Below are 25,763 nucleotides of genomic sequence, written 5' to 3'. Positions count from 1 at the left end.
AGACTTCTTGACATTTCTGCTGGGAGTGTACAGTGGTACACTTTGGAGCCATTTATCTGTCTCTCATAAAGTTACGCATAAACTTACCATACAGCCCAGCAAATCCATTCCTGTATATTCCTGTGATGCTCATGAATGAGCTCAGATAATAGCTTTATTTTTCTAAGTTATATTTTTGTATCAATGGTATTAGGAATTCTTACACTGAATTTTAAACTCTCTTATGTTCTATAAGAATTTACATAGGAGTTCTCATCCTTAAAATTAAAGCAGAATTTATTTTGTGAAACTTCTAGAGTATGGTGTTTTACAGTGGGTAGCTCTTTGAAAATTTCTCATTTTCCTCTGTTTCTTGGTCTGCTTATTTAGATTTTCTGTTTCTTCTTTCATAACTCAAAATACCTGTTTTCTTAGAAAATTGTTAAGTCCAATCTTATTTTCAAGTTTATTGGGAAGATTTGACTAAACTGGTTTTTTTAAAATAGTTTTCTTAATTTCTTTTATATCTGTTGATTCATTCTCAATTTCTGTTTTTAATATTCCCATGATCACTTAAAAAAATTAGTTGTAGATTTCTTGTATGGTTCTTTTCATAGAATCATCTTTTGAATTTGTTATTTTGACAGTTTTATTTCTAATTTGTTAATTTCTACTTCTAGCTTTCCTGATTTTTCTACTTTCTTGCTCAAGTTTATCATTCTTTTTCTTACCTCCTTAATAGAACATTCAGAATGCAATGCAATTTTTTTTTGTCTTTTGTTCTTTTTAGGGTTGCACTGCGGCATACGGAGGTTCCCAGGCTAGGGGTCAAATCGGAGCTGTAGCTGCCGGCCTGCAGCTTATACCACAGCCACAGCCACAGCCATGCCAGAACTTTAACCCACTGTGCAAGGCCAGAGATCAGACCCCTGTCCGCATGGGTACTAGTCGGGTTTGTTAGCCACTGAGCCATGATGGGAACTCCAGAATGCAGTTGTTTTTGTTTGTTCTTATGAAACAGTATAAAATTTTCAAGTTGTGAGCTTTTCTCTGAGAACTGGTTCAGTTGATTCCTATGTTGTCATGATAAATGTTTATTAATCTTTTATATATTCTGTAATGTCATATTTTAATTCTTATTTGATACAAGATTAGTGTTATCCCTTTTAATTTTTTCCAGTTGAAATCTTGAGTTGTCTAGGTAATCATTGACAGTGATAGTAATTTCAATTTTGTCTTTATTTTTCTTGAGCTCTTTAGCTCACAGCATAAATCTCTCCTTGTGGAACCAACTAGAATTGGTACAAATATGTGGGTCAGGCCTTTTTCCTTTTCAGAGTGGTCAGCACCTTAGAGAAGCATGCACTTACAGGACTAAATAAATAACTAGAGAACTGTAACTACCTATAAAAATTGAAATAAGAATAAAAACAGGTACTTCTAAGGATTTAGAATAAGCATGATAAATATTGTGGACAAAATACTAAAATAGTAAGAGGTACGTATTCAATTCAAGTTATTATGGAAGAGAGAGGAAAATATGGGTGATTAAGTGGCTTGATAAAATTTTTGTTATGGTAATAAAAAGCTGAGGAACAAGAAAGTATGTCTGTAATAACTCACAACAAATGTTCTGGTTAAAGTCAACATGAAGGGAACTGAGTGGGGAGAAGACCAAGAAACTTATCAGTATGCTAGAATATTTGTATTGTTAGTAAGACATACGTCTTGATAAATTGAAGAAATTATTAAGAACAAATGAATAACAAAATGTGATATAAGTTAGGGAAAATCATTACAAGAACAGATCTGCATAGCTTTAAACCATCACAAGAAAACACTGTTCACTCTGGAGAAAAAGGAAAGAAAAGAAGAAATAGTAAATGGAAAATGTGAACTCAGTAATGTCGAATGCTGACTCTAAAATATCACCAAGGTAGCTTATTGATAAGACAAAGCTGAGTTTAATGCTTTCTTTGGTAAGGGGGATCAGTATCTTGCTAGTAAGCCTGTCAGGTGGGCAGAGACAAAGTTGAGACATACTGAGATTTTAAGTCTAGTTTAACATAGGCCTTTCAATTGGGGGGTTATGGTTGCTTATGACTTGGTTATGATGGGGTAAGGATCATGATATAGCAGTTTAGGATTGGCAAGCAAGAGAATTTAGAGGCAAGGGGTTTAGAGTTTTGGGATGTTATCCATCATTTGATACTTTATGTTAAAAAGTTGATGGATCTTCTAAGAAGTTCCTGGAATGAATAATTAACTTATTTTGGAACTTTTCTCTTTCTGAGCAAGAGTTTCTTGGAATAGTAAACACGTGTTGGTAAAGACAATGTAATAGTAAAGTCATGTTAATGTAGACAGTAAGCTGAGTGCGTGATTTTTCTTCTCAGAAGGTGGAAATAATAATTGCATTCCTAGGGTTAGGGAGGACTCAGCTACTCCCTGGTATTTATTCTTTTACTCTGCTACTGGTTTTGTTTTGCTTGTATTTTATTCAGGATTTTTGCAGTTATATTCATTAGTAAGGTTAGCCTGTTCTGTTTTCTTGTGTTGATGGTATCTGGTTTTGGTATGAGTTAGGCTAGCTTTGTTGAATTAATTCTTCCCTCTCTGAAACATTTTCTTTTAAGATCAAGGCGATCTCTTTCTTGAAGATGAGTATATTTTACTCTTTTGATTTCCTCTACTCACATTTTATGATTTCCTTTTTTCACTGTGCTCTACCTGCTTTTTGATAGTGAAGGATTATTATAGTTTATATTCTACCATGGTTATATAGCCTTCTTATACTTTTATTCTTAAGGGTATTTTTTGCCCATTCTATGAATTTGGACCCAATGAGAATGGTTCATGGTTGTCTTATCACTTAGTTTATTATCTTGAACCACCCTCTTTATTTCTTAATCATCTTAAAAAAAAATCTGTCTCAGATAAGCAGACAGATTTCTCAATTTTTCATTTCTGACCAGGAAGAAAATTAAGGAGAATTATAATTTTAGTTTTCTTTTATCTTCCTATTAGTTATCAATGTGTCATCTTTTGGAAAATGTTATAAACAACGTATATTATCTATTCTTATGGAAAAGTGAAACATAGGTATTTTTCATCTTTATATTACTACTTTGATTTACTATTTATATCTAAAAAATTAAAATAGACCTTTTTTGATGGGCATTTTTTTAATGACAGCTTTTCCCCCCCAAATGTAGGAAGTTCACAGATGGGTGCTACCATAGTAGATGCTTTGGATACCCTTTATATCATGGGACTTCATGATGAATTCCGAGATGGGCAAAAATGGATTGAAAACAACCTTGATTTCAGTGTGGTGAGTATACAGTTGATAATTTATTTGATTGAGTGTGAAAACACAGTCACCATAGTTTGAGCATTATTCTTGCAATTTAAGGAGATCCTAAGTCCCTCCCCCCCCTTTTTTGGATTGCCAGTTTTTGTTCAGTTTTTCCATAAAATACACACCCATTCTTACCATTTTCACTTCAATTTTTTTTAACCTTGGTATGTTTTAAGAAATTTATTGAAGTATAGATGATTTAAGGTGCTGTGTTACTTTCTGTTGTATATAGCTAAGTGATTCAGTTATCCATATATACATACTCATTCCCATATAGGTTATCACAGAGTATTGAGTAGATTTCCTTGTACTAGTCAACAGGTCCCCATTGACCATCCATTCCATATATTATATGCCATCCCAAACTTCCAGTCCTTCCCCTATGGTAACCATAAGTTTTTTGGTGGAGTCTGTGAATCTGTTTCTGTTTTGTAAGTAAGATAATTTGTATCTTTTTTTTTTGATTCCACATATGAGTGATATCATATGATATTTGACTTTGTCTGACTTCATTTAGAATGATAATCTTCAGGTCCTTCCATGTGGCTGCAAATGGCATTACTTTCCATCTATTTGTGTCATCTTTGATTTCTTTCATCAGTGTCTTACAGTTTTCAGAGTACAGGTCTTTTGTCTCTATAGGGAGGTTTACTCCTAGGTATTTTATTCTTTTGGATGTGATGATAAATGCGATTGCTTCCCTAATTTCTCTTTCTGCTCTTTCATTGTTAGTGTATAGAAATGCCATCGATTTCTATGTATTAATTTTGTAGCCTGAGACTTTGCCAAATTCATGGATGAGCTCTAACAGTTTTCTGGTAGAGTCTTTAGGATTCTCTAGGTATAGCATCATGTCATCTGCAAACAGTGATAGTTTTACTTCTTCCTTTCCAATTTGGATTCCTTTGATTTCTTTTGTTTGTCTGATTGCCATGGCTAGGACTTCCAAAACTATGTTGAAGAGTAGTGGCGAGAGCAGACATCCTTGTCTTGTTCCTGATCTCAGTGGGAATTCTTTCAACTTTTCACCATTGAGAATGATGTTCGCTGTGGGTTTGTCATATATGGCCTTTATTATGTTGAGGTAGGTTCCCTCTGTACCCACTTTCTGAAGGGTTTTTATTAGAAATGGGTGTTGGATTTTGTCAAAGGCTTTTTCTGCGTCTATTGAGAGATTATGTGGTTTTTATTCTTCAGTTTATTAATGTGGTATATCACACTGATGGATTTGTGGATATTGAAGAACCCTTGCATCGCTGGGATAAATCCCACTTGATCATGTTGAACAATTCTTTTAATGTATTGTTGGATGTGGTTTGCTAGTATTTTGTTGAGGATTTTTGCATTGATGTTCATCAGTGAAATTGGCCTGTAGTTTTCTTTTTTTGTGCTATCTTTGTCTGTTTTTGGTATCAAGGTGATGGTGGCCTCATAGAATGAGTTTGGGAGTGTCCCTTCCTCTGCGATTTTTTGCAATAGTTTCATAAGGATAGGTGTTAGCTCTTCTCTAAATGTTTGATAGAATTCATCTGTGAAGCCATCTGGTCCTGGACTTTTGTTTATTGGAATTTTTTTAATCCAGTTTCAATTTCAGTTCTTATGATTGGTCCATTCATCTTTTCTATTTCATCTTGGTTTAGTCTTGGAAGATTGTACTTTTCTAAGAATTTGTCCATTTTTTCTAGGTTTTCCATTTTATTGGCATATAGTTGCATATGTAGTAGTCTCTTATGATATGAGCCTTTGTATTTCTGTGATGTCTGTTGTTACTTCTCCTTTTTCATTTCTAATTTTATTGCTTTGAGTTCTCTCTCTTTTTTTCTTGATAAGTCTGGCTAGGAGTTTATCAATTTTGTTGATCTTTTCAAAGAACCAGCTTTTCGTTTCATTGATCTTTTCTATGGTTTTCTTTGTTTCTATTTCATTGATTTCTGCTCTGATCTTTATGATCTCTTTCCTTCTACTAACTTTAGGTCTTATCTGTTCTCTCTCTAGCTGCTTTAGATGTAAAGTTAGCTTGTTTATTTGAGCTTTTTCTTGTTTCCTGAGGTGGGCTTGTATTGCTATAAACTTTCCTCTTTGAACGGCTTTTGCTGCATCCCATAGGTTTTGGAGAGTCGTATCTTTGTTGTCATTTGCTTCTAGGTATTTTTAAATTTCCTCTTTGATTTCTTTAGTGATGCATTGATTGTTTAGTAGCATGTTGTTTAGTCTCCAAGTGTTTGTGTTTTTTGCAGTTTTTTTCTTGTTGTTGATTTCCAGTTGTATAGCGTTGTGGTCAGAAAAGATGCTTGATATGATTTCAATTTTCTTAAAGTTACCAAGGTTGGATTTGTAGCCCAGGATGTGATCAAACTTAGAGAATGTTCCATGTGCACTTGAGAAGAATGTGTATTCTGTTGCTTTTGGATAAAATGTCGTATGAGTCCATCTGGGCTAATGCTTCATTCAGGGCCTGTGTTTCCTTACTGCTTTTCTGTCTAGATGATCTGTCCATTGCTGTAAGTGGAGTGTTAAAGTCCCTCACTATTATTGTGTTACTATTAATTTGTCCTTTTAAGGTTGTTAGCAGTTGTCTCTTATATTGTGGTGAAGCTATGTTAGATGTGTAGATATTTAAAATTGTTATATCTTCTTCTTGAATTGATCCTTTGATCATTATGTAGTGACCTTCTTTGTCCCTTAAAATATTCTTCATTTTAAAGTCTATTTTTGTCTGATATGAGTATTGCTACTCCAGCTTTCTACTGATCCCCATTTGCATGGAATATTTTCTTCCATCCTCTCACTTTCAATTTGTATGGGTCTCTTGAAGACAGCATATATATGGATCTTGTTTTTGTATCCATTCAGCCAGTCTGTGTCTTTTGGTTTGGCGTTTAGTCCATTAACATTTAAGGTAATTATTGATATGTATGTTCTTATTGCCATTTTATTAAATGCTTTGGATTTGTTTTTGTTGCTCTTTTTTCTTCCCTTCTTCTCTTGTTCTCTCCTCTTCTGGTTTGTTGACTATCTTTAGTGTTGTATTTGAGTTGGTTTTTCTTATTTGTTTGTGTATCAATTGTAGATTTTTGGTTTGCAGTTATTCTGAAGTTTTGATATAAGAGTCTATATTTATATGAGATTGTTTTAAGTTGTGGGTCTCTTAGTTGCAAGTGCATCTCCTGTGTGCTGCATTCATATCCACCTCTTCTCATGATTTCTGATTTTGGTGGCATAATTGTGCATGGATGATTTCATACCTTTACTGGTGAGCCTTGTCATGTGTGGTATTTTTGCTTCCTGCTGCTGTGTTTTCTTTTCTGCCTAGAGAAGTTCTTTAAGTATTTGTTGTAAGGCTGGTTTAGTGTTGCTGAATTCTCTTAGCTTTTGCTTATCTGTGAAGGTTTTGATTGCTCCTTCAAATCTGAATGAGAGCCTTGCTGGGTAAAGTAATCTTGGTTGGAGGTCTTTTCCTTTCATCACGTTAAGTATATCATGCCACTCCCTTTTGGCCTGCAGAGTTTCTGCTGAAAAATCTGCTGATAACCTTATCGGGGTTCCCTTATTTGTTATTTGTTTCTTTTCCATAGCTGCTTTCAAGATTTTCTCTTTAATTTTAGTCAGTTTGATTAATATGTATCTCGGGGTGTTCCTCCTTGGGTTTATTTTATTTGGTACTTGTTGTGCTTCCTGGATTTGAGTGAGTGATTCCTTTCCCATGTTAGGGAAGTTTTTGGCTATTATCTCTTTGAGTTTTTCTGTCCCCTTCTCTCTCTCTTCTCCTTCTGGCACCCCTATAATACAGATGGTGATTTAATGTTGTCCCAGAGTTCTCTGAGACTCTCTTCGTTTGTTTTCAGTCTTTTTTCTCTTTTCTGTTCCGCATCCGTGATTTCCACCTTATGTAGTTGATTTTGTAGGTGGGGTGAGATAGGCAAATATCAATTGATCTAAGCACATTTATTTCTCTACTATTTATACATGCCACATTAGTCATGTATTAGTCATATTAGTCTATTCTTTTCTACTGACTTTTCTCTTTATCCCTGCATCAATATTTTAGTAGTCTAAACATTTATGGTAGTCTTAACTACATTATTTTTATAAGAAACTTGAAATTTGTATCTGAATCTTGATATTTTATCTTGTTTTACTAGGAAAAGTTCTTTGTTCTTTTAAGAGATGGAAAATGGTGTTCAAATGTTGATGAGCCTTGCATTCAGTTTACACATTAATTTGGAGAGAATTGGCATTTGTGAATCGCAGATACTCTTGTTTGTTAACATGGCAGCTTTATTATGCTTAATAATTTGTTGGTGTATCATTTTATCAATTGGCTCATTCAAGAACCATAACTGTACAGCTTTTACAAATTAAAGCATTTAATGTGTAAAATTATTATCCAAGTAATGGTGAGCTGAAAAGACAGTAAGAGAATATTGTGGTATTACAAGAGGTAATAACTACAGTAAACCACTGCTGTTCCTGGAACTATGAGAACAGTGAGAAGAGGTTGAGATCATTAAAATGTAGTAGCTTAGGACTCTGTTTCTGATATCTTAGGAGTTCTTAAAAGGGCTCTATGCCTCAAAGCTGGGACTTAGACTTCTGAGGAGGTGATAACCTTGCTAGAGCTTGATATCTCTAAGGGGTGCAAGGAGGCTGACTTGGGGAATGTTTACATAGCAGGGGAACTGTAACCTGGAGCCACCTGTCACTACCAGGGTGAAGAACCATGGCTGGTTTGATGTTGTTAGAAACTAGAGGTAAACTGGAAGGAATAAATTCCTTCTTCCTCCTTCAGCCTTATATTATCTTTATAGAACCTCCTATTGGTAGGATCTCTAAGGGAGTCAGCTGACAAATGAGAAATGCACTTGAAGAGTTCCAATGTACCAGAGTAGAGTATAAAAGGATGAATTTGAATCCGAGAAAAAAAATAGCATAATAATCAGCATAATCATTTTTCATTCTTTTACTTTTAACTTTTCTATGTCATGTATTTTAGCAATATATTTTATATGTAGTGTGTATTTAGATTTTGTTATTTTTATCCACTTGTGGAGTCTTTTAACTGTTTGAAATATTTACACTTAGCATGATAACATATTTTTGGAGTTGACTCTAACATCATTGTTTTGCTACCTATATTATTATTCTACTTCTCATTTGCTTTTATTTTCTGGCTTCCTTATTTTTGGTTAAATTATTTCATATGTTTTTTTTTCCCCTTTACTAGGTTTTTCCCTCTACTAGTTTGACTTTACCACTTCTTATTTCCATTCATTTTGGTGATACCTTTAAAAATTTAATATGTCTATTGAACAAAGTTGAAAATGAATCAATTTCTCTATCCCTCTAAAAAACATAAGGATCTTAGAATGCTTTAATTTAGCTCATCTCCCTCTTGCTTTTGTATAATTGTTGTCTGGTTGGTCTCAATTTGTATTTGGAACTTCCAAGGTAAGTAATGAGTAGATAAATATTGAGTGCCTTCTCTCTGACAGACACTATTCTAGAGCTATGGATATAGTAATGAACAAAGCAGAGTCTTATCTTTAGTTTATACTAATTTATATTCTGGCTTTGGGAAAAAAATAGTAAATACATATTCAAATTATATATATCAGACTGATAAGTGCTTATTACTCTTATAGAATAAGTAGGTTTGGAGTCAGCAGTTTGAGAAATTGCTCTTTTATATCTAATGGCTATTGGAGGACTCTGGTATGGTGATGTTTCTGAGGAGAGACCCAAAGGAAACCTTGTGGATATGAGTGAGCCACGCTTTCTCCTAATAGATATTATAATAACTGAGTATAGAATTAGATGTTTATCAAAAAATTAGTTTGTCTTAACCCTTTAAAGATATAGTTGCACAATCTTACAATTTTTTGGGGTATCTCCTTTAACATTAAGTTGTATATACTAGAAAAATATTTAAAAATCTTGATGAGATGGATGTTATAGTGTAGTTAATTTAAGAAATGGATGCTTTTGTGAGGGAGAATAGTCAATAGCATCAAATATGATAATTTCACAGTAATATGTCAGGCGCATGAAAACGGTGCATTGGTTTTGGCAGTTAGGACACTATGATGACAGTAATGGGAGAGTTTTGGAAACCTTAACGTGTGTGAGGTGAGATTGCAGTTGCATGAGAATTGAAGATGTAGAAAGTGGACAAAAACATTCTCCCCAGTGTGTTTGTGAGAAACATAGAAAATATTGAAGATAATTTGAAATCTATATAGGTTTATGTATATGTGAATATTTTTAATTTGTTTTCACAGAATTCAGAGGTGTCTGTGTTTGAAGTTAACATTCGATTTATTGGCGGCCTTCTTGCAGCATATTACCTTTCAGGAGAGGAGGTGAGCAAAATCAAGTAGTACATTGTTTAGGGGGAAAGGGTTGTGAAATTAGTAAAACGAAAGATATCCCTAGCAGCATATCATCTTTTTTCAGGTAGGTTCTTTTTTTTTTTTTGCTCTTTTTAGAGCCGCACCCGCAGCATATGGAAGTTCCCAGGGTAGGGGTTGAGTCAGAGCTACAGCTGCCGGCCTACACCACAGCCACAGCAATGTGGGATCTGAGCCCTGTCTGCGACCTACACCACAGCTCATGGCAATGCCAGCTCCTTAACCCACTGAGTGAAGCCAGGGATCAAACCTGCACCCTGTTGGTTATTACTCTTATTCACTTCCACAGAGCCTTGACAGGAATTCCTAGGTTACTTTTAAAATTATTATTTCTAGCATTTCATTTAACTTTTATACTTTTTATTTCTCTGATAAAATGCCCATTATTTTCATGCATGTTTTCCATCTTATCTGCTAGATCTTTTAACATAGTAGTTACAGTCATTTAAAATTCTTTGTGATTGTTTTAACCCCACTGAGTCTGGTTTGTCACTTGCTTTGTTTCTAAAAAGTAGATTGATTTTTCTTATTTTCTTTAGTATTTAATAAGTTTTGATTTAATGCAAAATATCACATATCAGTGGGACAGTAAAGACCGAGTTTAATAATACTTATGCCAGAAATAGCATGCCTGTGCTGTTCGTGCTAGGAGCTGAGTCGGTTCAGTCTGAGTTGAACCAGGTTTGGGTTTTTTCTTGCTAAGATTACCTGCAGTGTACCACTGGCTTCACATTTTTTTTTTTTATATTATCCTGTACTTAGAGTGGGCCTGTTTTGCAGGTAAGTTTTTCTTAATGCTGTTGCTCTGCCCTCCACTTTGGGCATTCCCTTTATGCCACCTCCTTCCTCTCCTAGCCATGAAGTGCTGTTCCTTGCTGCTCCATGCTTCCAAATCTTTATGTCCTTACTCTTTTCTGTCTTGATTTGTATAAATTGGGGACATGAGTTTATACCAATAAATAGCTCCCAAGTCCATAAAGTTCATTCTAGCTTTCTACCTTTTCATATTTTTCATTCTCTTTTCTAATATTAAGATTCTGCCTCTTATTATTTCTGATGTATTTACCTATTTGCTTAGTCCTGCTGTGTAAAATCACCTTCCCGTCCTTGCCAGGCTGCTACCTTGACAGTGCATCTTTCTCACCTGGATCCTCTGGGTCTTCACTCCCCTTTGCTCGCCTGGCCTCACTTTCCACTTGTTGGTCCTACCCTCTCTCCAGGATATCGTTACCTCCCTGAGGCATAACTGCTGGCACAGACCCCTGATTCCAGGAGCTTCTAGAGCGAAATATGAACACTGAAGGAAGGCAACAACTATTTTGATGATTTCAATTTCAGATTTCTCTTTTATTGGGTTAGATGTTATAAGACGTATTTGAGATAGAGCATTTTTTTTTCGTACTTTTGTGCTTGTCTGACTGAGAAGAGGGAATACTAAATTTCTGTGTGTAGTTGACTAATTGTCATGCCAAAAAGCATATGATTCAGAATTAACTATGAACAGCTTATGAAAGAGACACATCCAGCCTCTGCTATTTCATTAGGCTTCTTATCTGAACATTGAGGCAAAATGTTGAAATTTTGGTTGCTCTTGTCATAGGAAAAGAATGCTGGAAAAGTATACAGTGTTACCAATATTTTCATTTTCGCAGTTTTAATACTTAGACTTTAGGAAGAAACGGTTTGAAGTGGAGGGGAAGCACAAGTACTTTGGAGTTCGAGGTTTGAGCCCCTATTCTGCCTCCCTGTCATATTTGGCAAGCTGTTTACCTTCTTTAACTTGTTTTGTCATCTATAAAATTATGAGAGGGTTCACCTGAGAGTGGTTGCAGGGATTAAATTATGTAAAAATGCCTAACATTTTACCTGATGGGGAATTCTTTTACTTATTCAAAAATAGATATCGTAATGTTAATTTCTTAGTATAGAGTCTACTAAAAAGTACAGAGAACACATCTTAATTTTCTTTGGCATACTGTTAAATTTTACTGACCATTTTACTGTTCTACTTGATCATTTTATGTTGAAAGCTCTGATGCATATCTGTTCTGGGAAACCAACAATAAATCTCTGAGATGTGCTAAAAATAAGTAAAATGTTGAATATAAGATTATGCTAATACTGGATAGACAATAAATTCCTATGTCCCGCATAAGACAGAAAACTAACTATAATATATAACATGGCAAAGTACCTTTCTTATTTTAAGGTGGTGTGTAACTAGAATAAAGAACATTTTACTTGCATATTATTTTCTGGTATAGGGAACCGAATGAAAGTTATATGCCATCTTAACAAAACGTTTCTCTGTCCTGTGATTTATTAATATTATAAGTGTGAAGTGTTGTCGTTTTATTTTCTCAGAACAAGGCTATTTATATTAAATATTCACAAGTTAAAAATCTTGATGATTTATTATGTTTACTTAATGCTAGCCTCAAATATGTGACATTTCTTTTACAGGACTCTTATTTTTTAATGGTTATCAAAGTGGCATCCCTTCCTAAGATAATAATGTAATTTATGACGAAAGCTATATCTGAAATCTGTCAGGTAAAAGAGAGAAATGGGTATGTGAGGTTTAATATGTATCTTAAATGTATGTCTCACAAACTATAAAAACAAAAGAAACAACATATTTCTTTACTAACACAAATGTGTACTCTGTTGCCTATAGGTAAGGTCCTTTTTGTGTAAGTTCAGGGATATTTTTTGAGACTAAATAGAGTGTCTCTTTTTTGCCCTAAAATTCTGAATAAGAAAATGTTTGTGTTAATTTCTCCTGGTTTTTATTGTCCTTATTGCACTAATTCTCATTTTATTTTTGCTCCAGACGTTATTTCAATTTCCACTGAAAAGTCACCCTCTGCATTTTCTGTGGAGGTGTTGGTAATTGGGCAAAACATTTCACTAAGCTTTGCTGACCCAGATACTGTTTTAAATATACTCCTTAATATTTCATTTTAATATGTGAGTTCATCTACATATTTATACACATCCATACCTGTTTAAAGTCACAATATTAATACCAATTCATAGTTGATTGTGGTTATGAATACTGGTTTGATCAGAAGACAGTGTACCCACATGATCCTTAGTAAATGCAGAAAATGCATTTGAAAAAATTCAACATCCATTCATGATAAAAAAAACAAAACAAAACACTCTCACCAAAGTTAGTATAGAGAGAACGCATCTCGATATTATAAAAGCCATTTATGACAAACTCAGCCAACATGATATTCAACAGTGAAAAGCTGAAATCCTTCTCGATAAATTCTGGAATAAGACAAGTATACCCACTATCACCACTTCTATTTAACATCGTATTGGAAGGTTTAGTCACAGCACTCAGACCAGAAAAAGAAATAAAAGTTATCCAGATTGGAAAGGAAGAGGTAAAATTGTCATCATATGCAGATGACATGATAGTATGTAGAAATCCCTAAAGTCTCCACACAAAAACTGTTGGAACTGATGAACAGATTTAGCAAGGCAGCAAGATACAAGTTTAACGTACAAAAATCTGTCGCATTTCTTTAAATTAGCAATAAAATATCAGAAAAAAGAAAGTTAAAAAAAAAAACATTTAAAATCATGTCAGAAGACAGTTTAGAGGTACCACAGGTGCTAGAAATTAGGGGTAAAATCCAAGATAGAAGGGAGCCACAGAGGAGAAGCCTCATTCTGCATACCTGAAACTGTGTGTTCAGATCACATTGTTTTATTTCCTTGTATGTCTTTAGAACTATACCATAATGTTCTGCCTGAAATAGACTCTCTCACCCTGATTTCACATTCTCTGCCTGGTGAAGAACTTAAAGGCTTAAAGATTATTTATTTTAAGCAACTCTATTGAAGTGAATTCACATACAATAAAATGCACCCACTTTAAATGTGTAGTGTGTAATTAAATTTATTTAACTTTTAATAAATGTATGATATGCTGTCGGAGGGAGTACAAATGATACAACCTCTTTGGAAAGTAATTTGGCTTGTGTCAAGTGAACATTTAAAATTTGAAATTCTCTGATCCATTAACCTACTTCTAGGAACTTCTTATCTAAAAGTAACATCATGAATACGTAAGGTATACTCAGAAGTTCTGATTTTTTTCATGGCAGTAGTGTTTGTAGTAGCCAATGTTTGAAAACATGTCATAACCAATGTTTGCAAAGACCTGAATATTCATTGAGGGGAAATGGTTGAATAAATCAATACATCTACTACTATGGGATAGTTATGTACAACTGTGAACATAAGTTTTGTATAAGAAATAATACCAGCTTGGACTAAGAAGGGTTGAATAGATGAGCGAGATAAATGATTTTAAGGAAGATAAGTTCAAAAGGATTGGGTGATATTTTGGAGGGGAAATGAGGGAGAAGGAAGAGTTGGTCTTGCCTCCAGTTTTCTGGTTGTGGTGCTAGACTGATGGTAGGGCAGTTATTAGATATTGAAAACTTTAAAAACACTAAATTGGAAAAGGAAGATCATCTATTTTAAGTATTTTCAGTTTGTGGGGATCTTGCTATATTTAAGTAGAAATAGGTAATTTCTGGATCTGGTACTCATTGGAGAAGTCTTGACTGGAGATACATTGCTGTGCTGCTAAAGCAGCACATGTGAACTTGCTCAGGGAGACAGGTTAGGATAGGAAGAGAAGGGGACCTAGAATCAAGCCTTGGGAGACACAACATTGAAGGTTAAATATGAGGAGGATAAGTCAGTGAAGGAGGCAGGGAAATTGTAGTATTTTTTAAAATTAAAACATAGTTGATTTTTTAAAATTAAAATATAGTTGATTTCTGCTCTACATCAAAGTAGCTCAGTTATATATACATCTCTATGTCTATATATTCTTTTTAATATTCTTTTCCACCATGGTCTATCCCAGGAGATTGGATATAGTTCCCTGTGTGATACATAATAGGACCTTGTTGTTTATACATTCTAAATATGATAGTTTGTATCTACTAACCCCACACTCCCAGCCCATCCCTCTCCTTCCCCGGTTGGCAACCACAAATCTGTTCTCTATGTCTGTGAATCTATATCTGTTTTTTTTTGTTTTTTTTTTTTATTATTACTCAAATGAATTTATCACCTCTGTAGTTGTATAATGATCATAACAATCTGATTTCACAGGATTTCCATCCCACAGCCCAAGCAGATCCCCCCACCCCCCAAACTGTCTCCTCCGGAGACCATAAGTTTTTCAACATCTGTGAGTCAGCATCTGTTCTGCAACGAAGTTCCGTCTGTCCTTTTTTCAGATTCCGATTGTCAGTGAAAGCATTTGATGTTGGTGTCTCATTGTATGGCTGACTTCACTTAGCATGATAGTTTCTAGGTCCATCCATGTTGCTAAAAATGCTGGTATTTCGTTCTATATCTGTTTTGTAGCTAGGTTCATTTGTGCCATATTTTAGATTCTACATATAAGTGATATCATATGGTATTTGTCTTTCTCTTTCTGATTTAGCTCACTTAGTATGATAATCTCTAGTTGCATCCATGTTGCTGCAAATGGCATTGTTTTGTTCTTTTTATGGCTGAGTGGTATTCCATTGTGTATATGTACCACATTTTTTTAGTCCGTTGAGACTGTAGTATAATTGAATACAAGGGAAGAAAGTATTTTAAGGAGGAACTGATCAATGTAATGTCTTAAAATGCTCTTTGTTCAAATGTGTGGCTAATCCTTAGCAACATCTCTTTCAGTAAAATGCTGGGGGCAGAAGCAAAGTTGAAATAGGTGAAATAGTGAGTGATAGGAGAGGAAATGGATACAGTAAATTAAGCTGTTTTGTAAAAATTGGAAAGGTACTTGTGATATTATGTTAGTAGTAGGGAAAGAGAGAATAAAAATCCAACTACTTAAAAATTGTATGTATGTACAGAAAAGCAGTGAAAATATATCAAAATAATAATAGTATTTGGTTTAAAATAGAGGGATTATGACTGAATTTTTTTCGTTTGTTTCCATTTTCCTGTTAATAAGCAAATATTTAATAATAGATAATAACAAAATATGGATTATTTGTTTATCATTAAGAATCCAATTAAGAAACAGAAACCATGCCGGTTATTTGAACGAAGAGAATTTCATGTAAAGAGTTATTAACTAGATATGAATTTAATTCAGAAAGTGTTAGATTAAAAAGAAGAAGATAACGTGGAAGTGGCTCCTACAGGAAGCAGCTGTGGCTGAGGGAGTATGGGGAAGAGATTTTAATTACTAAAACTTAGAAACTTTAAGAGAAAGGGACTGTACAGAGCTGAAATTCAGACCTCTGATGAAACTGTGCTGGCAGGTGTCTTTGGCATGAGAGTTGAGGGTGATGAAGCTAGTTCTGCAAGGGTTGGAAAAACTGCAAAGTGGATTCACCTGACACTACCAAAAGGCACTTTGGTTGCTGCTGATGTGGAAGGTTAAGCAGAGCAGTCCACCATGGGGCATGAACATCTGCAAATTTTTGATGGGGATACCAAGAATACAAGCCCTTGACACCTCTTTACCCATGTCATCAAGGTTCTGCTTGCAGGGTTGAGTTAATGTCTTACCCTGGATGACTAAGCTTGCTTTCACTTACTATAAAAGAGATCCTCCAGACTCAGTGTTCTTCTCCTGTAACACAACCCCCTGTGTGTGCAGGAATCTATCATAGGCCCTTTGGGTCATCTCTGTGGGACTTAGGAGGGGCTAAGGATGGGACGTGTGCAACCAATGTAAGGAAGCTTGAAGCTCTGGCTGATGCTTTGCCATGAATAATGTCAGTATCTCTGATACAGTAGTCTTGTGTCTTCGCCCAGTATTCATGAAACTGTGATAGGCTAACTTGTTAGCAAACAGAATAAAATCTTAGATTACACCATGAGTTCTGAAATATTGTTTGCAGGCTCATTCTGAGTCGGAGGTGTGTTTCCACCTCTTTATTAACCAGCAGTTTTGTGGTAACCTTCACTTGGTCCTCAGGAACGTCTGCCTAGCCTTTGAGGATGCCCCTGTTCATAGTGAAAATGGAAATTCATCTACAATGCAGTACAGAGAATCCAGAAGAATATAAGAAAACGAGTTGAGAGATTTAAAATAGATTGAGAAGTTTCAGTGAATGTTTAGTAGAAGTCTCAGATGAGTTTAATGGAATAAATGATAGAGGATCAATATTTGAATAAAAAATCAAGAATAAGGAAGAGATATTAAAAGCTACCAAAGAAAAAGGGCCGAGACTTACAAAGAATGACAGCTGATAGCAGAGTTCTCAGCGGCAATAGATGCCAGAAGACTTTGGATTAATATCTTTATACTGCTGAGATAAAATAACTGCCACCAGTTATTTTACATTAGCCAAATGATCATTTGAGAGGAAGGACAAAGTTGTGCAGTAAATTAGTAAAACATTTTAAGTGATTTAATTATTGATTATAAAAATTAAGATTAAAGAAGGCACAGAATAATCTATGTTTATATCTGTATTTAAATCTAATATAATGAAATAGTCAAGCAAGAACATGAGCTCTGGAGCTGGACTGCGTGGGTTTAAATTCAGGCTTACCACGCACTAGCTGTGTGACCTTGGGCAAGTTAACTACTCTGTTTTATTCCTCCATTTCAACTGTAAAATGGGGTAACAATAATACATACTGGGTTGTCTTGATGATTAAATGGGTTAATATATATTATTATTATTATATATAATAAACTATCATATATAATAAATTATTCTATATAATATATATTGTTATATATTATCATCATCCCAAGATTTTTGTAGAATATCTTTAAAAGTCCTTAAAAACCTTTGTATGTTAACATTGAATACCTCAGGTAGAGATGGGATTGGTACAGAGAAGAGAGAAGATAATTTACTTGTTTATTTTAAATATCTGTACCTTTTTTTTTTTTTTTTTTTTTGGTCTTTTAAGGGCCACACCTACGGCATATGGAGGGTCCCAGGCCAGGAGTCCAATTGGAGCTGTTGCTGCTGGCCTACTTCAGAGGCATAGCAATGCCAGATCCAAGCCGCTTCTGCGACCTACACCACAGCTCACAACAACGCCAGATCCTTAACCCACTGAGCAAGGCCAGGGATTGAACCCGCAACCTCATGGTTCCTAATCGGATTCGTTTCTGCTGCGCCATGATGGGAACTCCATTAAATATCTGTATCTTTTGGCTTCTTAATTCATTCAACACTTGTTGAGTGCTCAGAATACACTACACAGTGTTAAGTACTAAGCATACAACAGTGAATACGAGAAAAAAAAAATCCCGTTCAACCATGGCCTACATTCTGCTGTGAGGGTAAAAGGCAGTAAACAAGATAGGCGTGTGAGAGAGTATGTGTATACACACAGATACTGCTACATATGTACACTGTTAGCGCTAAGTGCTAAGGACAAAGATGAAGCATGAAGGGGGATGGAGGGTTCTTAATTTCAAATAGAATGATCAGAGAATGCATGTGAAGGTAATATTTGTGTAAAAAGCTACAGGAGACAAAAAGAGACCCTTGAGGATTTTATTTATAAGAAGTGTTTAGTTGAAAGGAACAGCAATGACAATTAGTTAAAGTTAGTGAAGTAAAAGCTTAATGGGCATTCTCAGCAACAAAAGAGGTTATTGGGGCCAAGAAGGTTACAGGAGGGAGAAGAAAGGAGGGAGTGATTTATAGCTGTGGCTTTTACTCTGAATGAGATGGAAAGTCATTTGAGCGTTATAAAGTCTTGACTCCCCCCCCCCCCAACATTCTAACTCTACTAGGTTGAAATAGGCAGCAAAATTGTTACTTCAGTGATTTAATACTCCAATAAAGAAAAAAAAAAAAAAACAACTGAAAGTGTACATAGATTCTAATATTACTTCCTACTTCAAGAATATACAGTGCTGGAGTTCCCGTCGTGGTGCAGTGGTTAACGAGTCCGACTAGGAACCATGAGGTGGCAGGTTCGATCCCTGGCCTTGCTCAGTGGGTTAGGGATCCGGCGTTGCCATGAGAGGTGGTGTAGGTTGCAGACGTGGCTCGGATCCCATGTTGCTGTGGCTCTGGCGTAGGCTGGCGGCTCCAGCTCCGATTCAACCCCTAGCCTGGGAACCTCCATATGCTGCAGGCAGCGGCCCTAGAAAAGGTAAGAAGACCCCCCCCCCCAAAAAAAAAAGAATATACAGTGCCTCTGGGTTATCTTTTGTGTTACCGTAGGTCTCATTGCTTATGTTTCTGTTTTGTTTTTGTTTCTTCTTTTTGGCCACATCCAAGGCATGTGGAAGTTCCCAGGCCAGGGATCAAGCCCGAATCACAGCAGCAACCCAAGCTGCTGCAGTGACAGTGCTGGATCCTTCACCCACTGTGCCACAAGAGAACTCCCCATTGCTTATGTTTTAAAGCTCTTCATAGCCTCACCACATTCTATCTGTTTAATACCATTTCTTCCAGTTCTTCCAGACTTAAGTAATTCTTCCAGTCCTAATGTTTCTAAGCCTAGGACCAGTTTTAGCATAGTTCCATTTCTTAAAATTTATTCTGATAAAAATAACCGAGAGATTTTATGTAATGGCCAATGAATACATTAAAGTTTCCTTCTGTAAGTAAATATGTTGGAAATGTTCAAGTAAATGTTGAGGCTCTTAAACATGTAAATAATTGATTCACTTTCATCGTCTTCTTAGTCAAGAATCCTAGTTCCAGAAAACAATCTATTTTGTCTAGTGATTTATCAGAGGGTACTGACTAGCCAGCAGAATCTTTGGGAGGGTTATGAAGTCAGATGTTTTTGTTTTAAAGCTTGGAAACATGCAGCCAGGAGATAAGCTCAAGCATACTCTGGGGCTTTAATGGTACGATCCAGCACCAGCTCCATGCCCTCTGTTGCTCAGATGTTATCTGTGAAACTAGGGACCAGTCACTAGAACTTCTCTCAGAGTTCCCACAGAAGAATCGGACACTACTTGAAAGACCACTGCCTCAGATCATTTACTTTTTCCTTCCAGGTAATTGCATGTTTACGTATACTCAGCAGTGCTTAGGCCGTGTCTTGAACTGGAACGGAGTCTGGGAAAACTTTAGTTTAGTTTTGCAGTCTAAGAAGGTGTACTTGAGAGGAGATTTGAATGAGTGTTGAGACTCTACCACATTCGTAATAAAATAAATGAAAATAAAAATGGTAGTGGAGGAGTTGCCATTGTGGCTCAGCAGAAACGAATCTGACTAGTATGCTTGAGGATGCAGGTTCTATCCCTGGGCTCGTTCAGTGGGTTAAGGATCCAGCATTGCTGTGAGCTGTGGTATAGGTTGCAGACTTGGCTCTGATCTGGCCTTGATGTGGCTGTGGTGTAGGCTGGCAGCTGCAGCTCTAATTTGACCCCTAGCCTGGGAATGTCCATATACCACAGGTGTGGCTCTAAAAAGCCAAAAGAAGGAAAGAAAGAAAGAAAGAAAAAGTCTTTAAGCCATTTTGAGTTTATTTTCGTGCATGGTGTAAGGGTATGTTCTAGTTTCATTGATTGGCATGCAGCTGTCCAGGTTTTCCAGCAATTCTTGCTGAATAGACTGTCTTTTTCCCATTTTATGTTCTTGCCTCCTTTGTCAAAGATTAATTGACCATAGGTGTCAGGGTTTATTTCTGCGTTCTCTATTCTCTTCCATTGGTCTGTATGTCTGTTTTGGTACCAGTACCACACTGTCTTGATGACTGTGGCTTTGTAATATTGCTTGAGGTCTGAGAGAGTTATGCTTCCTGCTTGGTTTTTGTTTCTCAGGATTTCTTTGGCAATTCTGGGTCTTTTGTGGTTCCATATAAATACATGGATGGAACTAGAGACTCTCATACTGAGTGAAGTAAGTCAGAAAGAGAAAGACAAATACCATATGATATCACTTATATCTGGTATGTAATATACAGCACAAATGAGCCTTTCCACAGAAAAGAAAATCACGGTCTTGGAGAATAGACTTATGGTTGCCCTGGGGCAGGGGGAGGGAATGGGAGGGATTGGGAGCCTTGGGTCAACGGATGCAAACTATTGCTTTTGGAATGGACTAACAATGAGATCCTGCTGTGTAGCACTGAGAACTGTGTTTAGATACTTACAGTGGAGCATGATGATGGGAGAAAAAATTATGTATACATGTATGTGTGTTGAGTCCCCATGCTGTACAGTGGGGAAAAAAAAACAGTGTGTTGGGGGAAATAACAGTAAAAAATAAATTTAAAAAGATAAAATTAAATTTAAAAAACCATAAAAAGGAAGAAAAATTTAAAAATCAAATGACAATGGAGCATCCTTTTTCAACTACAGACTAACAGTGATCAAAAGTTTCACAGAGAAACAGCTCCTTATAAATTCTGGTAGGAAAATAAATTTGTGAAATATGTGGAGAACAAATTGGCATTCATTATCAGAATTACAAATGCATAAATCCACTGATTCAGCAGTCTCTTGGAATTTATCTTACAGAGTCATATAGTTTGGAAACAAATGCCTATCAATAGGAGACTAACTAAATACATTACAGTATTATCTCTACAAAGGCAAATTCTGAAGCCACTAAAGAAAAGGAGGTGATAGACCTTTGTGGTATAATAATTGAAAGAAGCAAGTTTAGAATAGAGTATATGGTATTCTGTGTTTGAGAGACACAAAGACAGAGATGAAGATTGTATATACATACCCTGGGATAGAATCTCTGTTTCTGAGCAGTTAAAAATGAGGATTTAATGTGACCTGCTGGGAACCATGTAAACCATGGAACCTATTTAGCACAAAATATTTACTACATGTTTAATGAACTGATAGCTGTTTGCCTTGTAGAAGGAACCATGTGGTCAAGGGATAGGACTAGAAGAGAGACTTATGTTTTACTTTGATACATACTTTTTGGATTTTGTATTATTTTCCTGCATTGGATATTAATTTGTTTTAAATTAGCTGTTGCTGAAAATTGGGAAGTATGTCACTGATTAGTTCTGCAAGTTAAATGAGAATGCTTTCTATTTAGGAACAGTTTATGTTTGCAAGTCATTTTACCATTTTAATGTTTTATGCATAAAAGCGCTACAAAATGTGTGTAACAAATACATCGCATTAATATTTGTTCTGAGTTAAGAGCTTGGTGCCTTTGTTCTCACAGTAAAGCATGAAGTAAAGCAGTGCTATTTACTCTCTAATGTAATTTCTTTACTAACATATAAATGTTAATACAGCAAGAACTGAATTTTTTTTGCTTTCGCTTTTCTGAATTAATGGCATGAATATGAGAAAATTATAAAAACTTTTACCTTAAATTGTTACATTTTTCACTGGTATTTTTGCGTGGAAGTAGATAGTCAAGGAAATGGTATATTGTAAATTATGAGAGTATCTAGTTAAAGGTTCTGCTAAGTTTTTCCCTCTTTAAGGAACCTTGCAGACCATATTGCTTTGTCTGCTTGTACATATTCTTCTCTAATTTATACCCCAGTGATGTTAGTGTGCCTTGTTTAGTATGATCTCAATTTAGAACTTTGATCTATTCCAGGCTTCCAACTACTAACTTATTTGAAAAGTCTAGTAATATTTTATCCAGAATACCTGACTGCAGTGAAAAGATGGAACCTTAACTGTCCAATGAATTTGAAATTAATTTGAGAAAAGATAGGCTTGGGGCATATAGAAGAACATACCACTTTTCCTGGTAGGATGTTATGACCTTATCTCCATTCTGAGTCTCTATAAGTCATTTGTCTCCAAAATTAGGTATGCATATCTGTCTGTTGGAATACACTGAGATAAATATTAGAAATTTTACTATGTATGTCTTGGTAGTAGTACATAGTTTGTGAACCACTGATGTTTAGACAGTTTACTGTTTTGGGTACCAAACGAAGCAGCAGTTGGAACCAGGGGATAAAGCATTTATAACTCCAGAATAAACTTGAAAAGTGAACATAAACTTTTTCTTATCTTTTAATAAATGTGGTTGAATCTGGATGGAAAATGTTGAGATAGAAACGTGCTTATTATAATTCAAGGACATTTATCTAAATTGGGTTGCTTCTCTTTTTTTTGTTTTAATATTTGTACTAAGCTTGTATACCATGGATAAAAACTTCATAGCCTAGTGTTTTCTTTCAGATTTTTTTTTTTTTTTTTTTGCCAGCTGAAAATGCGGATAATATCAACACCAAAACCCTTGCCCTTTTCTTTCAGTTTATTTTATTTTATTTTTATTTTTTCTTAGAGGAAATAGTATTTCATTTTTTTTTTTTTTGGTTCCTGGTTTTTTTGGGGGGATACACCCATGGCATATGGAAGTTCCCAGGCTAGAGGTTGAATCAGAGCTGCACCTGCTGACCTACACCACAGCTCATGGCAATGCCAGATCCTTAACCCACTGAGCCGGGCCAGGGATCAAACCCACGTCTTCATGGATACTAGTTGGGTTTGTTTCCACTGAGCCACATAGGGAACTCCTCTTCCAGTTAATTTTAATTTCAAGCCATTAACATTGGGTAGCTTTTTCCTTGGTGTCCGTCCACTGTACAGCTGTTTTCTCTGACTGCTGTATGCTCCATGGCACCAAAAGAGATGCCACTTTTTCCCCTTGTTCTTTCATGTGTCTGGTATATCGTGGTATGCGTCCTATGAGAAATCAAGAAGTGTTATTAACAACAATAATTTCATAATTTATGAATGTTCATGTTTTATCTCAGATATTCAAGATTAAAGCAGTCCAGTTGGCTGAGAAGCTCCTTCCTGCCTTTAACACACCTACGGGGATTCCCTGGGCAATGGTGAATCTGAAAAGGTAAATTTTATGTTGATGTGGTTATTCCTGTTGTAAATGAATTAGATTAACTGATTTTTGACATTAAAAAAAAAATTAGAAATTTCTAATGATTGGCCCCCAAGTACTTTTTAAGACTTAAACTTTTTTCCTTGGCATATATAGAGAAGTATATTTCTTTAAAATATCGTCTGATTTTTAAAATATGTTCTTTACTTCGAAACATTTAGCTGTATTCCAGTTTCTGCTGCTTGTTTCTCTCTCCCTCACCTGTATTGTTATAAAATAGCTGTTTCTTTAAGATGTGCTTATTCATTTCAATTTAGTGCCATAAGGGACTCAAAGTGCTTTCCCTCTCTTCTCTTTTGTACACAACCTGTTAATCTTTTTCTAAGTAAAAATGGAACACGATATACCTTAAAATCAGGGCTTCCTATGGCTGAAGTCTTACTAATTAATGATAAGGGAGGACATAATTTCATGACCTTGACTGTAGGGGTCCCTTTTATGGTATTTACACTATTGAGGTTCACAGTGAGGCATGATTTTATGATAACTTTATTTGGAAAAACTAATCTATTTTAGTCATTTCTTTCTAACGGAAAACTTTATGAAGTTTAGATTTACATTGAGAGATCACTATTTAATACTGAACATTAAATCTAACTTTCCTGTTCTCTCACTCCATATACTGTATATAATGTAAACTCCCTCTTTGTGAGGAAAACGCTAGGTAGAGTTCCAGACCAACCTCCACAGGCCAAATAATGTTGCGTACATACTCGATTCTTTCTCTGACTTTGTGATGTTTATTTGACTTCTCATGTTTCCTGAATTATCACTGTTGGAGTCATATAACTTTCTGATAATAAGAATTCTAATTTAATTGACCTATAATTTAAGTCTGAGATAAAGAAAGACTGAAGAATGTTATTATTATTACGTTTCATCTATATAGAAAAGAACTGAAAAATTGCGAAACTTCAAAGTTAGATTGAGATGAAAGTACGGAGGTTTTTAAGGACTATGTCTTGAACATAAGTTTAATTTTCATATTGTATCTTTTATATGTTCATACAAATACATATTTTACTTGAGTTCATAGACCACAAATGGACGTATTTACCTTTTTTTTAAGGTTTTTGATTTTTGGTTGAGTCCTATGTGTCTCTCACACATAGGCTTTCTTCCACTCTTGCTGTTTGAAAGCCAACTCATATTAACAATCTGACATTGTTGGGAGTTCCCATTGTGGCTCAGTGGTTAACGAATCTGACTAGGAACCGTGAGGTTGCGGGTTCGATCCCTGGCATCGCTCAGTGGGTTAAGGATCCAGGGTTGCCATGAGCTGTGGTATAAGTTGCAGATGCGGCTCAGATCCTGCATTGCTGTGACTATGGCATGGGCTGGCAGCTACAGCTCCAGTTAGACCCCTACCCTGGGAACCTCCATATGCCACAGGAGCAGCCCTAGAAAAGACAAAAACAAAACAAAACAAAAAAAACACAACCAATCTAACATTATCTCCTGTAATATCATATAGAATACAGAAACATAAACATACATACTGGAGGAGCTTTAAAAACTTTTTTTTTGTCTTTTTGTCCCTTTAGGGTCGCACCCATAGCATATGGAAGTTCTCAGGCTAGGGGTCGAATCAGAGCTATAGCCACCGGCCTACGCCATAGCCACAGCAACACAGGATCTGAGCCCTGTCTGCGACCTACACCACAGCTCATGGCAATGCTGGATCCTCCTGGATCCACTGAGCAAGGCCAGGGATCGAACCCGTAACCTCATGGTTCCTAGTCAGATTCGTTTCTGCTGCGCCACAATGGCAACTCCCAGCGTTTAAAATTTTTATGCTTTTCTGCTTCATATTTTTCTCATCCAACAAAATCTCATGGAACTACTTTTCCAGGTCATCCCAAAAGCTTTAAATCAATCTTTGTGATGACTACCGTTAGTTTATAAAAGAACTTTGTAGATCATAGAATTCTCTTTTCCCTGTTCTGTTACTTGTATGTTGTCTTTATTTATACCATTTTTTCATTCCTAGGTTTTAAAATTTTTATATATTCAAGTATGTCTTTATTAACTGAGGTTTTTAATCTTGGTTAAAAGGATTGTCTTCACCTGTATTTTATAGTCTTGTGGATATCCACAAAATGTTTTTATAGTACTGCTTTTTTAAAAAAGTTCATCAAATATGATGTTAACTCTAGATTTTTTTTATCAGTTGTCTTTCTC

The 25,763-nt window shown here is 35.5% G+C and overlaps 1 protein-coding gene across 1 annotated transcript in view; it reads left to right on the top strand.

Annotated features, from left to right (window-relative positions):
• Positions 1–25,763, top strand: part of MAN1A2 (mannosidase alpha class 1A member 2) — a 161,826-nt gene that overhangs the window by 64,313 nt on the left and 71,750 nt on the right. The window contains exons 4-6 of the mRNA XM_001927622.8: positions 3,195–3,313; positions 9,619–9,699; positions 23,440–23,534. Coding sequence (XP_001927657.4) covers positions 3,195–3,313; positions 9,619–9,699; positions 23,440–23,534 — 295 coding nt within the window. The remainder of the gene's footprint in view (positions 1–3,194; positions 3,314–9,618; positions 9,700–23,439; positions 23,535–25,763) is intronic.

The sequence above is a fragment of the Sus scrofa genome, chromosome 4 (genome assembly GCF_054392235.1).
Source record: "Sus scrofa isolate SSC_HxYL_T2T_F1_AM1 chromosome 4, Sscrofa_HxYL_maternal_Yorkshire_Landrace_v2.0, whole genome shotgun sequence".
In the NCBI taxonomy this organism is placed as follows: Eukaryota; Metazoa; Chordata; class Mammalia; order Artiodactyla; family Suidae; genus Sus; species Sus scrofa.
Note: the sequence above shows the minus strand (reverse complement) of the source record. Positions and strands in the feature narration are given on the sequence as shown.